Below are 13,705 nucleotides of genomic sequence, written 5' to 3' on the forward strand. Positions count from 1 at the left end.
GCTAAAAACAAAAGTATGTTGAAGGACTCACATGGTGTAAAAACATGGCTTTTGACATCAGGTTTGCAGAAGTGCAAGATGTCTGCTGTATTATTTGCAAGAGAGATTCTGGTGACAGTGAATCAGATAGAGAATATGTTGAATTCTTTTTAGGCAGTGATGGTGATGTCTCATTGAAGAGTTCTGATAGTGATGAAGACAGTTGTGGTTTGTTCCAAGCTAGGAGATGGGTATCATATACTGGCTGGATTAGTATGTTACTTCATCCTCACTTTTCTTTTATGGGAACACCTGGTATTTCTTGAGATATTCCCATAAGGAATTGCTCATTGGAACTGTTTGAATTATATTTTGATAAAGATATAATTAACATTTTAGTTGAGGAAATGAACAGCAAAGCTATGCAGTTCATTGCCACTACAACCCTCAAAAGTTTTTCTTGTTTTCATTGGAAAGACACAGCTAGCAGTGAACTGAAGGTGTTTTTAGTGTTATTACTGCTTCAGGGCATAGTTCAGAAATCAGAAGTAAAATGGTATTGGTCTAAAAAAAAAAAAGGATGATAGAGACTGCATTTTTTTTTCATAAGCGATGTCTAAATGCAGGTATCCCATGATAATGAAAGAAATTTTTACACTTTGCAGACAAGGATTCTAATTATCCCCACCGAAAACTAAAAAAAAAAAAAGTCTTTGTTTTTGGACTTGCTCAAAAAAAGAAGTTCCAGAAGGTTTATATGACAGAACAAGATATTTGTGTTGATGAAAGCCTTTTATACAAGGGCCAACTTGGTTGGAAACAGTACATGCCGCCGAAGCACTCATTTCGGTTTGAAATGAACTTTGTGAATCATCTAGTGGCTATTTATATGAATTGATAATTTATACAGTTAAAGGCACTCAAGTATGCAGTTTACTGCCTAATGCTGCTTTTGGTACAAAAGTAGGATTAGGCAGTAAACACAGTTGTTGTTAACAGTAAACACCATTGTTACCTTAGCATCTTCGCTGCTGAATAAGGGATACTGCATTAACTTAGATAACTATTTCAGTATTGAGCTCGCAGACTACTTAGTTACCAAGAAAACTGATGGTAAGACGAGCCGAAAAGAAATACCCGAAGACCTCAAATTGAAGAAGCTGAAGAAATGAGAAACTTTCAGTATGGGAAGATCATTGTGTTGAAATGAAAAGACAAGAAAGATATCACTATGCTAAGCACCATCTATGGGAACAAAATGGAGGAGGTAGACACAATGAAAGGAACAGTGAAAAAACCAGCTGTGTTATTACAGTACAAAAACACCATGGGAGGTGTTGATTGTTAGACCAAATGCTTTCGTATTATCCTGCTACTTGGAACAAACAGAGATACTATGTAAAAATATTCAGACACCTTTTACATATCTCTGTGTACAATGCTTTTTGTGCTACATGCAAAGTTAGGTGGTAAGCTTGATCACATCTTTTAGCCTGGATTTCATACAATAGATCATTGAAATCTACCACACCCCGAGGACTAACAAGAAAGGTGCAACACCAGCTAAAGGAGGGAACCAAATCAGACAGACAGGAAGGCACTCTCCAGAATACATACCCCCCACCACCATCACCAATGCAAAGCAAACAGAGCCAAGAAGAAAATGTGCCATTTGTTGCACAAGATCAATTTTAGAAAAGAAGGTTCACAAAGAAACGTGTATGTCACGTCCCGATTGCCTGGTAGGGTTGTGTGCTACACCATGCTTCAAAATTTACCATACTATTCGAAACTTGCAAAGAAATGTGATTGTATGTAGGTTGTTAAAGTTATTGTGGCATGTATAAAAATCATTTATTAGCTACATATTCTTTTTTAGTAAATCGTTGATAGTTTTTGTATAAAAAATTGTAAATAATCAAAGGGTTAAACATGCCAATAAATTATATTCTTGTTTAATTCTTTATTCAAGTGTAAGCAAACAATTTGCACATGAAGTAACTTCACTAGGCTGTTTGTATGTTTGTAGTCATCAGACTCTATACAAAGAAAAGTTCTCGGCCTAACAATGAAAATAAACGAATTTATAATTTCAAATTTTTTTTTTTCAACATAATCTCCCTTAAGACTAATACATTTGTTCCAGTGATGCTCCAGCACCATTATCCCATCCCTGTGGTGATTCTCAGTAAGATCTGCAAAATACCCCTGTACAGCTGCAATCACCTCTTGATTCGAAGAAAAACACTGACCATCGATGAAGAGTTTTAGTTTTGGGAAGAGACAGAAGTCAGAGGAAGCCAAATCTGTGGAATAGGGTGGATGTTCCAACAATTCAGTGCAGATCCCTTAATTTTCCCACTGCCAAAACAACTTTGTGAGCAGGTGCATTGTCCTGATGAAAGATGATTTTTTTATTCTGCAAACCAGGTCTTTTCTCATGAATTTTTTTTGTCTAGTCTGGTTAAAAGATTGGAATAATATTCCCTGGTTATTGTTTTACCCTTTTCAAGATAATTAATCAACAAAATGCCTTTAGCATCCCAAAACACTGATCCCCATGACCTTTCCTGCTGATGGAACCAACTTTGTCTTCTTTGGTGCTGAACAATCGGCTTCTGTCCACTGTTTTGACTGCTGTTTGGATTCTGGTGTGTAATGGTGAATCCAAGTCTCATCCATAGTAATAAATCGATGCACAAAATCAGTTTTATTCTTGTTAAAATGCTCCAAGCACTGTTCAGAGATTTTCATGCGAGTGCGTTTTTGATCAGCTGTGAGCAAGCGTGGCACCCATCTTGTGCAAAGCTTTTTCCTTTGCAATTCTTCATGAAAAATATATCATACATATTCTTTTGAAATGACTATAGTCTCGGCAATTTCACGCACTTTGACTCGCCGGTCATCCAATACCATATCGTGCACTTGATCAATGATTTCTGGTGTTATTACACTTTTTGGACATCCTTCACGTGGATCATTTTCAAGGCTGGTACAGCCATGTTTAAATTCGGCAACCTATTTCTTAATTGTCGAAAACGAAGGAGATGAGTGCCCATAAACTTTTATGAACTTTGAATGAATTTCTTTTGGCATTAAACCTTCTTTTACATAGAATTTTATAACCACAGGATACTCAATTTTATCCATTTCAAGGGATAAGGCAACTTTTGCTTCAGACAGCTGTATAAAGCAAACTACTTGATAGAATGACTTGCAATTTCACATGGATGCTTATGACAGTTGTATCAACTTAGAAAAAAAAATAAAAATCTTGCCGATAGTGTTGCCATCTATGGTCGAGGCCGAGAACTTTTCAGACTACTCTCATACAAGCAGCCTAGTCACAAATATACTTCATGTGCAAACCTTGTTTGCTTACACTTAGAAAAAAGATTAAACAAAAAAGTTAATTTGTAACAAGTGAAAAACTTTTTTTTTTTTTTTTTTTTTTTTTTTTACAACTATCTCTAATAGTCTAGAGTATTTTAATAATAAGGTAATACATCTTTCTACTACTTGTATACAGGAAATATATGATTTCTGCATTAATTCAACCTTGGTATCTCTTCTGAGTTTAGCTCCCACTGATGAGACTTCAATAATAAATTTAGTTTAATCCTTTATCCATTACCCAAACCAGTTTCAATCTTATTGAAACTGGTTTGGGTAAATGCCCTTTCCATAATGCATTATGGGATATTACACCAATTGATGTAAAGTCATCGACCTCTATATACAAGAAGCCGATTTGTGGTATAGGGTGGATGTTCCAACAATTCAGTGCAGAATATTGTATATAATATAATATGCATATAAAGGATTAAATCGGAATATAATTTCTTGGCAAATTTAATTTGTGTGTTTCTGTTTTGCAGGGATAAAAAAATAAGAAAAAACTTGTCAGCTCTAATCCTTCAAATCCTCTGTATACTTTTGTATCTGGAACTAGCATGAAGATATCAATTATCAACAATGACGTGGTCAATGAGGCTTTTCTTATTTCATGTGTATTCTCTCTCTCAATATGAACTTGCACACATCTTTATGTAGGAATATAGTGTTAGTAATGATTACTTCATGTTCTAAGCAGATTCTTTCTCCAAATTTTTCCAAAATGTTCCTATATACCTGGTGGGATTCATTTCCTACTCTGGTGTTTAGATCTCCAACAAGGACCATTTTTTCCATTTTCTTTATATCAGCTACCTGTTCTAATGACTCAAAAAATTCTTCACTTATTCCTTAGAAGAACTTTCTGTAAGAACTATAGGCACAAATAAGTTTCATTGTCCATTTCCACATTTTGAAGCAAGCCCACATCACTCTACCTGAAACTGCCTTCCAATCAAGAAATTTATCTTTGTGTTTGGTGTTGAATGCTATCGCTACTCCTTCCAATCCTTGATCGTTATTTCCTGAATTTAATCCTGTACTTATCATTTAGTAAGACCTCAATCATTTTTGCCTTCTTTGTCTCAGTAATGCCAGTCCACATGGTATTTTTCCAATTCTTCTGCAAGTTCAATTTCCTTTCTATTAATACTCCTTATATTGATGGTTCCTATGTTCAGTTCTTCTGACTTTTGGGTTTATTCTTCTTCTAGATGTTGAATTGAAGCTTGTTCCAGTAGCTGACTTTTCACTGTTCATCCTGGTTCCCTGACAAAAACAGCAGGGGCCCTTGTTTAACTGAGTGACACCCCAGACAGCATGAAATATTACGTTGTACCATCATATGCATTTGTGGTTTAAGCCAATAGAGAGGGCAATTTGGTCAGTCCAAAATTGTCAGCCCATCCTCATTCATTTAGTACCCAGTAGATACCTACTAATGGGGTGCACCACATGAAGGTGAGGACTGGACATTAGGTCAGAAGGCTTAGTTGGTTCTCTGCATTCCTGAAAGGTGATGTAGTAGTCTCCTAGCAGTTATTTGGCTTTGACCCTTAAGTGACCCTGTCAGAAACCCTTTCTTTCATAACTGAGCAGTGATTAGCATTCCTTATAATAAATTTTGAACTAGAGTAATAATTTCAATTTAATACACACCAAAATGATCACTCAACATTTTAACCTTCGTATCAAGGTCATCATCTAAAGTAGACATACATATAACAAAGAGACAAGCTAGATTACTGTACACATAGTAAGCTAAAGTCACACTAATTTAGTCCACCCTTAACACTACTGGTCTGATCTCTGGTGGAAAAATTCTACTACAACATAGCCAGAGTCCTGTGATCTGTTTAGCTACTAACAGATAAATTAAAATAAAAGTTAGGCTACAGATTACTCATGGATAAATTAGAACAGAAATAGTACTAATGGCTGTCAATATATCAAGTACCACAAAATAAACTACTGTAAAAATTGGGCTGAACGGAATTTGGTAGCTTGGTTACAGGGAGAGTTGACTGACAGAAGTCAGAAAGTTGTGTAGCATGGGGTGTGCAATGTCCCAAAAAAGGAAAGTCATCAGTGGGATACCACAGGGTTTAATTATGGAACCATTGTTGTTTTAATTTATATATTAATGATATAGTTCAGGGTGTGAGAGAAAATATTCAGTTGTCTGTTGATGAAACTAAATTAGGAATCTGGGTATTTCTTAGTAGTTATAGAAAGTTCAGGAGACACATTGATAAATTGAGATTCATAAATATAGCATTTCAAACCACATACATCTGTGAGACAAACTCATCTAGTCTCAAAGACCAAATGAGTATCTCTCACAGACTCACATAAAGCATTTACCATGCTGACGTTACAAACAGTGGTTGTGTTGCTGTCTTGTCTTATTTCACATTATCCATCTTATTAATACAGTATTAATAAGATTATAAATAAATTATAAATTCATAAATATGGCATTTCAAACCACATGCTTTTACTTAACATGGACTATTGCACACAGGTCTGGTCTCCTGGTTTCAGTTGTGATTCTGATACAGTGGAGAGAGTGCAAAGTAGAGTGTTAAAATTATATCAGGATTGGGGAGGGGGGATACTGATTATGAAGACAGATTGAGAATTTGTAGACACTATCAAACAAGAAAGAGGAGTGATATGACTGAGACTTAAACTTCTGAAAGGGTCATACAGAGCTTTAGCTGATGAAATTTTTTATTTCATGGAGGACAAAATGGACAAAAGGCCACCCTTGGAAACTGAGAATGAATGCCATTAAGAATGGGATGAGATCTAGATTTTTCTCTCGTAGAGCGATGTATGATTGGAATGGATTGACATGGGATGTGTGTGCAGGCAGTGTGAATGAATTCAAGAACAAGTATGATAGCTGGTGTGTGTAATATGTGGTCTCCTTGATGAGTGCCTGGCTCACTGGAGGTCTCTCTTAATAAGTCAAAATGAATTAATACTACAGAGAGAGTGGTGTTAATAAAAAGAAAGAATGAAGATGAAGTATCAAAGTTTGTGCATTTGAATGAAGAATAAACACATTTGTATGACATAAATAATTTTTTATTATTTGCTTGATTTTAAAGGCTATATTTTCATTTCTTTTGATAAATAAATCATTATTCAAGTATGAACTATCATTTTGTTGACCTTTATTTAACATTAAGTTACTATGGCTTAACATTACTATGGTCAAATTTCATTCTTGGAAATGTAACTCCTCTTAACATTAAGTCTATGAGAAACTAATTCCTGCTTTATGAGCTCGTGATAGGAATGGATGAACTCATAAAGTCGGAAACTAACTATATATACTTTCTTTTTCTCTATCTCACATACAGAGATATAACTGTGTGCACTGTGTATAGAGTGGTTGGGGGGGGGGGACTACATTTTTTATACAAGGTGTCCCAAAATTCACGTAAGAAGTAATTTTGATAGAAAACACAGGTTTTTAATTAAAAATCGTAATTTCTTATTGATTTAAAGTATACAGTATAGGGTTATGCATGGAATAGCATATCGGGTAAATGGCCTCCACAGCTTTGCTGGCACATACGCACTCTTGTCGAAATTTTCCATAACTGTTTTGCATAAATGTGGCTGAATTTCGTTGATACAGCGCTCAATTTCCTCCTTCAAGGCATGGGTGGTTATGGGCTTGTTAGCATAAACCTTAGACTTCAAAAAACCCTAAAAAAAAAAGTCCAACAGCGTTAAGTCACATGATCTGGGCGGGCCAATTCTGATCACCAGAACAGGAAATTACACGACCAGGAAATGACTCATGCAGTAATTGAATTGTTTCTCAGGCTGTATGGCATGTGGCACCGTCTTGTTGAAACCACATGTTGTCCACATCCATATCTTGCAATTTAGGCACAAAAAACTGGATTATCATGTTGCGATAGCGAGCACCATTAACTGTTATTGCCTTACCAGCCGCATTTTCGAAGAAGAATGGACCGATGATGCCTCCAGCCCAAAATCTGAACCAAACAGTGACACGTTGTGGATGCATTTGTTTCTCAACAATCACTCATGGATTTTCTGAACCCCAAATGCGACAATTTTGTCGATTAACGAAGCCATCAAGATAAAAATGAGCCTCATCGCTGAAGATGATTTTGTTCGAAAAATAAGCATCTACTTGTTGTTCCATAATCCATTCAACGAACTCTCTTCGCTGTGTGTGGTCAGTAGGCTTCAGTTCTTGAGTCAATTGAACTTTGTAAGCATAAAGATGTAAATCTTATGCAACACTCTCATGAACTGCTTCGATGTTTTCTGTTGAACGACTTGTTGAAGGACAGCCAGAGTGTATAAAATCTCTAATTGATCCAGTTTCCTTGAATTTTTTAATTAATCTTTTCACAGTTGATAAAGTTAAATCACTATTCCGACCATATTTTGTACGAAAATTGTGAACTGTAGCTGCCAAACCTTCATTATTTTTAAAATATTGCTCAACAACGAAAATGCATTGTTCTCTCGTGTAGCGCTCCATTTTTAATAACCCCAAACTGTCAGCTGTCACGCAGTCTTTTTATCCTTGCTAGCAACACTTTACCCCACAAATGGCGCAAAGTTTAAATCTTGCGTGAATTTCGGGACACCCTGTATATGTGTGTGCATGCAAATAATCAGTGATTACTTGTTGCTTTAAGGGAATAATTTTAAAAATATCATTCTGAATGTTTATAATCTTTCATAATTCAATATTAAATAACATTCAGTGAATTCTTACATTTAAAGAATTTTCTCAAGGTCTCAGCAATATCTGTAGCTATCTTTATTTAGGATTTCTGCAGAGATAATTTTGAAGCTTCATCTGATGTTGAGTTTGTATTTCTTTCATCAATGAAAATGCTTTCAATAATCTGTTCTTTTGTAGCACACACACCGAACATTCTACATATTCATCAATGCCTGCAATTATAGGAGTTATAAATGTAATGTTTGAAAGGGATAAAGCAAAGACCATGCTGTTCTTCTTATTTTGGACTATGGTTAAAGGAACCAAGGCTATTAGGCCCAGTATATTATGTCTGTAAGTGTGTTCTTCTAGCCAGTTTGCCTGATTTGTGGGATAAATCCAAGTTTCTGGAAGAAAAAAACTTTAACTCCTATTAGACTGGCTAACTCATCTTCAGCTGAAAATCCCTGATAAAGGTTCTTTAGATCCATCATCAAATTCCTGCCATGTACCCTCAAGGGGTGTACAAGATATGATAGTACTACATGAAAAAAATTACATCATTACTAACTTCCTATCTACAATTTTCCTCCAAATCAGTCTGTTACTTGTCAAGACTCCAACATTATTAGATCTTATATTTCTATCGTCTAAGGCACTTTGTACTGTATGAATCCACCTATATCTTGGTCTTCCTCTGGGTCGTTTTCCTGCAAACCTGGCAGAGAACACGTGTTTTGCTAATCTTTCCTCTCCCATTCTATTTAACTGACCAAACCACCTGAGATTACCTCTGCTAACGCATTCCTGGATGCTGACAATGTCAAGTTCTTTCCTAATATCCTCGTTTTTAATATGATATTGCCATTGATGCCATCTGTTCATGCCTCTAATCTTTCTCAGGACTCTCATATCTGCGGTCTCTAGTCTTTGGTCAAGTGTTTTACTTCTCACCCAGTTCTCAGATTCATAAGTTAAAACTGGTTTGAACACTGTCTTGTATACAGCTAATTTAGTATTCTGACTAATTTCTCTCTTATTCCATATGAATTATTCAATTGACATCCCACCATACCAGCATTGCTGATTCTGTTGTCTATTTCTATATTGAATTTACCATCTTCACTAAAAATCGTGCCTAAGTAGCTGAAATGTTTTACTTGTTCCACAGGTTCTCCATTCACAATACAGCTGACATTTTCAATGATTCTGCCTATTTTCATTGTCGACTTTCATACCATATATATTACAACAGTTATTCAATTTAATCAGGGAATCTTGCAAACTTGTAGCAGATTTATTTAGAATTATAACATCGTCTGCTTAAAGCAAAGAGCAAATATATCATGTTTAATACCACTTTCCTTCATAATGTGATCCATATAGATAATGAATAAGAGAGGGGACAATGTACATCCTTGTCTCACACCAGATTTAATATTAAACCATCTTCCTGTACTTCTTTCAATTCTAACTGCTGACTTGCAACTCAAATAAAGACTAAGTATTGCTTGATATAATGCCCCATTGACACCATATAACTGTAGCATATTGAACAGCTTCACTCTTAGCACCTTGTCATATGCCTTTTCCAAATCGACAAAACTTAAATACAGATCTTTGTTATATTCCCATGATTTCTCCACTATTTGTCATAAAGTGAAGATCTGATCCTGACAGCCTCTATTTGACCTGAATCCAGCTTGTTCTTCACCAAGGTTTTCTTCCACAATTCTTCTCAACCGTTTCTCAGTATACTTGCATATATCTTACCAGGAACACTCAGAAGGGATATACCTCTGTAATTCTCACATTCAGTTTTATTTCTCTTTTTATATATGGGTACTATGAGAGCTCTACTCCAATCGTCTGGAATTCGTCCCTCTGTCCAGGCCTTCGGAACTATGCAGTTCAGCCACTATAAGACTTTTATACCACCATACTGCAGCATTTCTGGTTGAATATCATGTACTTCTGCTGCATTTCCACATTTCAAGCCTTTGATGGCTTTTTCTACTTCAATTATGGATATGTATTCCTGAATGTGTGCCTGTTGAGTGTTTTTTACCACTGTGCTATCACTGCTTGTTTCGAAGTAATTACTCCATACGTCAAGGATATCTTTTTCTCCTGTTTTCATGTCATCTTTATCATTACTAACTCCTTTTACAGCACTCTTTCCTCCATTTCTAAGCTTCTTCAACAACCTCCAAAACATCTTACCACCTTCTTGATATTTATTTTCTATATTCTTGCCAAAGTCCTCCTATGACTTTTGTTTAGCTAGTTTTACACAGTGTTTACCTCTCTTACATCATCATCATCATCAAATTCCTGCCATGTACCCTCAAGGGGTGCACAGGATATGATAGTACTACATGAAAAAATTACATCATTACTAACTTCCTATCTACAATTTTCCTCCAAATCAGTCTGTTAATTGTCAAGACTCCAACATTATCAGATCTTATATTTCTATCGTCTAAGGCACTTTGTACCGTATCAATCCACCTATATCTTGGTCTTCCTCTGGGTCGTTTTTGCTGCCAACCTGGCAGAGAACACTTGTTTTGCTAATCTTTCCTCTCCCATTCTATTTAAGTGACCATACCACCTGAGATTAGCTCTGCTAACGCATTCCTGGATGCTGACAATGTCAAGTTCTTTCCTAATATCCTCATTTTTAATATGATATTGCCATTGATGCCATCTGTTCACACCTCTAATCTTTCTCAGGACTCTCATATCAGTGGTCTCTAGTCTTTGGTCAAGTGTTTTACTTCTGACCCAGCTCTCAGATCCATAAGTTAAAACTGGTTTGAACACTGTCTTGTAGACAGCTAATTTAGTGTTCCGACTAAGAGCACAAGTTGACTTATTTGCCAGAAACTTTTGATATGCTTTCTTCTTTTCCTTCACTGCCTCTTTAACTTCCTGTGTCCATCATGGAGTTTTGATTTTTCTATCCTTGCACACAACCTCACCACATGCCTCTGTGGCTGAATCAATCAGGGTTTTCTTCAAGGCTTGCCACTGAATATCCAATGTTTGGTTCTTGTTCTCAAACTCTTTCATTTTTTCTTCAATAATCTTTGTGGATTTTAGTCTACAGTTCACATCTGAGATCTGCTCAACTTTTATTCACTTTAAAACTTTCTTACATGTTATTCTTTTCAATATGAAATTCAATTTTATCCTGCTCAAGACTAAATAGTGATCACTTCCAATTTCAAATACTCTGTACACTCTGGTGTCCTGCACCAGGGAGTAAACATCACTATCAACAATAACATAGTCAATGAGATTTTTCTTATTCCTTGCCTCTTCTCTCCATGTGAATTTGTGCACATTTTTATGTTGGAACATGGTGCTATAATAACCAGTCCATGTCCTGAGCAGAAATCCAACAGGTATTTGCCATTATTATTAGCTTTGCTATTTTCTCCAAATTTTCCTAAAACATTTTTGTATGTCTGACAATCACTTCCTACTCTGCTATTTAGATCCCCAACAAGGACCAACTTTTCCTTTTTCATTGTGTCAGTAGCTTTCTCTAGAGCCTCAAAAAATTCCTCCACTTCTACCTTAGTATCGCCTTCTGTGGGACCATAGGCACAAATAAGTCTCACTGTCCTGTTCCCCATTCTGATATTTGCCCACATCACTCTATTTGACACTGCCTGCCATTCAAGAAGATGAGCCTCGTATTTTGTGTTGAATACTATGGCTACTCCTTCTTTTCCTTGATTGTCATTGCCTGAATATAACATTTTGAATTTATTGCTCAGAAAGATCTCACCAGTTTTTGTCTTTTTTGTTTCAGTCATCCCTATTACGTCGATCTGGTACTTATCTAATTCCTCAGCTAGTTCTAATTCTAATATTCTAATTCCTCCATTTCTTTGCCATTCAGGCTTCTTATGTTGATAGTACCGATCTTTAACTCTAGTGATGTTGAGTTGGGGTGTGTTTTCAGATTTGTTCCAGTAGCTGACTTTTTGCTGTTCACCTTGCTTCCCTGGCAAAAACAAAGGGGGGCCTTGTTTAACAGGGCGAAGCCCCAGTCGGCATGAAATTTTGTCATGTTGTACAATCATTTTGTATATTGGTTTAAGCCAATAAGAATACAATTTGGTCAGCTAAATCCCAAACTGCCAGTCCATCCTCGTTCATTCAGCATCCAGGTAGATACCCAACAGGGTACACCACGAGAAGGTGAGGATTGGACATTAGGTCAGAAGCCCGGGTCGGTTCTCCGCATTCCTTTAAAGGCTATGTGGAGGTCTCCTCTCAGTTATACAGCTTTGACCCTTAAGCACCCCTTTTATTATTTATTAAGTATTTATTTTGTTGTTCTACAACAAAATACCAGCATATGTGAGATATCTATTATTGATAAAACAGAAAAGCTGCTGACAAAACGTAATGAATGTAGGATTCCTGAAAATGTGGATAATTCCTATAATGATCGGATATTATATATCCAAGTACTGCACAAACTGTATGCTGATTCTCAAAAAATAAAAGAATATTCTTAGAAAAAAGAAGTGAAATATAAATAAAACAGAGAAATAAATAAACATAACAAATTCAACAAGATGATTTGCTACTCCATCAACCTACATGCATTCCTGCCATGCCTAAATGAATTGCCTGATCAACATTATTAGTTCATTGGATGAGCTAATATAGTTATTTACTGAACTACCAAATATATACAGTGGCTGTTTATTATTGGTTAGTTATTAATACTTCACAAATAAATCTCTTTCCCTCTCCTCGTAAGATTTTTTTTTTTAATTATGCAATCATAAATTCACTTATGCATGTTTAGAAGTGACAGGATCACAAGATATTTGCTCCACCTAGCAACTTACAGGACACACATATATCACAGATGTTAATTATTAATAATCTGTTTACCAGTAATGAAAGTATTTCTACTCACAATTGTTCATTCCTTCATATTTGCCATTCTCACATGACTTATTAATGATTGTTCACATATTTACACCTTTGAGTAATTCAAATATACCAACCAAGTATAGCATTCTTTCATTATTGTTTTCCAATATATCTAAAACAAACACATTGTTCCCTCCCCCATGCAGATAGATCTGGTTACAATTAAAGAACCATTACGATACATAATGTGTCCACCAAAATGCAAGCATGACATTTCTGCAGGATATACTGTTTTCTCTCACCCTGTCAGATAGTTAGGCGGTGACAGTGAGAGGACTATGATCAGCTCAATGTGAAAGTGTGAAAACATTATATAAAAAACTGCATGTTTAGTTAACATTTGTAAACAGCCAGCGAGCTATCAATAAGATATCCTAAACAATAAGATATTATAATTGCTATATAAATAGTTACCTTTCTGGAATAGGATAGTAGCATATTTTTAATATCTGCATTTTGTGCATAGTCTTGTGGTTTGTGACCACTGTCATTTTGGGCTAATGGATCAGCACCTAAAACATGAGTAGTTATAATATACATTATAAGAAACAAAATTTGCAACAAATTTGCAATAATTAACAACTCATCTCAACAATTATTTAAAAGATGAACTGTAATATAACTGAAAATCTTTTCTTTTCT

General features: G+C 35.6%; 1 protein-coding gene across 4 annotated transcripts in view; it reads right to left on the reverse strand.

The window, feature by feature from the left end:
- The window catches only part of LOC150105767 (mitochondrial disaggregase-like), a 244,459-nt gene that overhangs the window by 156,426 nt on the left and 74,328 nt on the right, over window positions 1–13,705 (reverse strand). For all 4 annotated transcript variants that reach the window (XM_090393565.1, XM_090393564.1, XM_090393566.1 and 1 more), the window contains one exon: window positions 13,478–13,575. In XM_090393565.1, coding sequence (XP_090249691.1) covers window positions 13,478–13,575 — 98 coding nt within the window. The remainder of the gene's footprint in view (window positions 1–13,477; window positions 13,576–13,705) is intronic.

Source organism: Typopeltis vanoorti, chromosome 6 (genome assembly GCF_054136105.1).
Source record: "Typopeltis vanoorti isolate ZY-2024b chromosome 6, IOZ_Tvanoo_1.0, whole genome shotgun sequence".
NCBI lineage: Eukaryota > Metazoa > Arthropoda > Arachnida > Uropygi > Thelyphonidae > Typopeltis > Typopeltis vanoorti.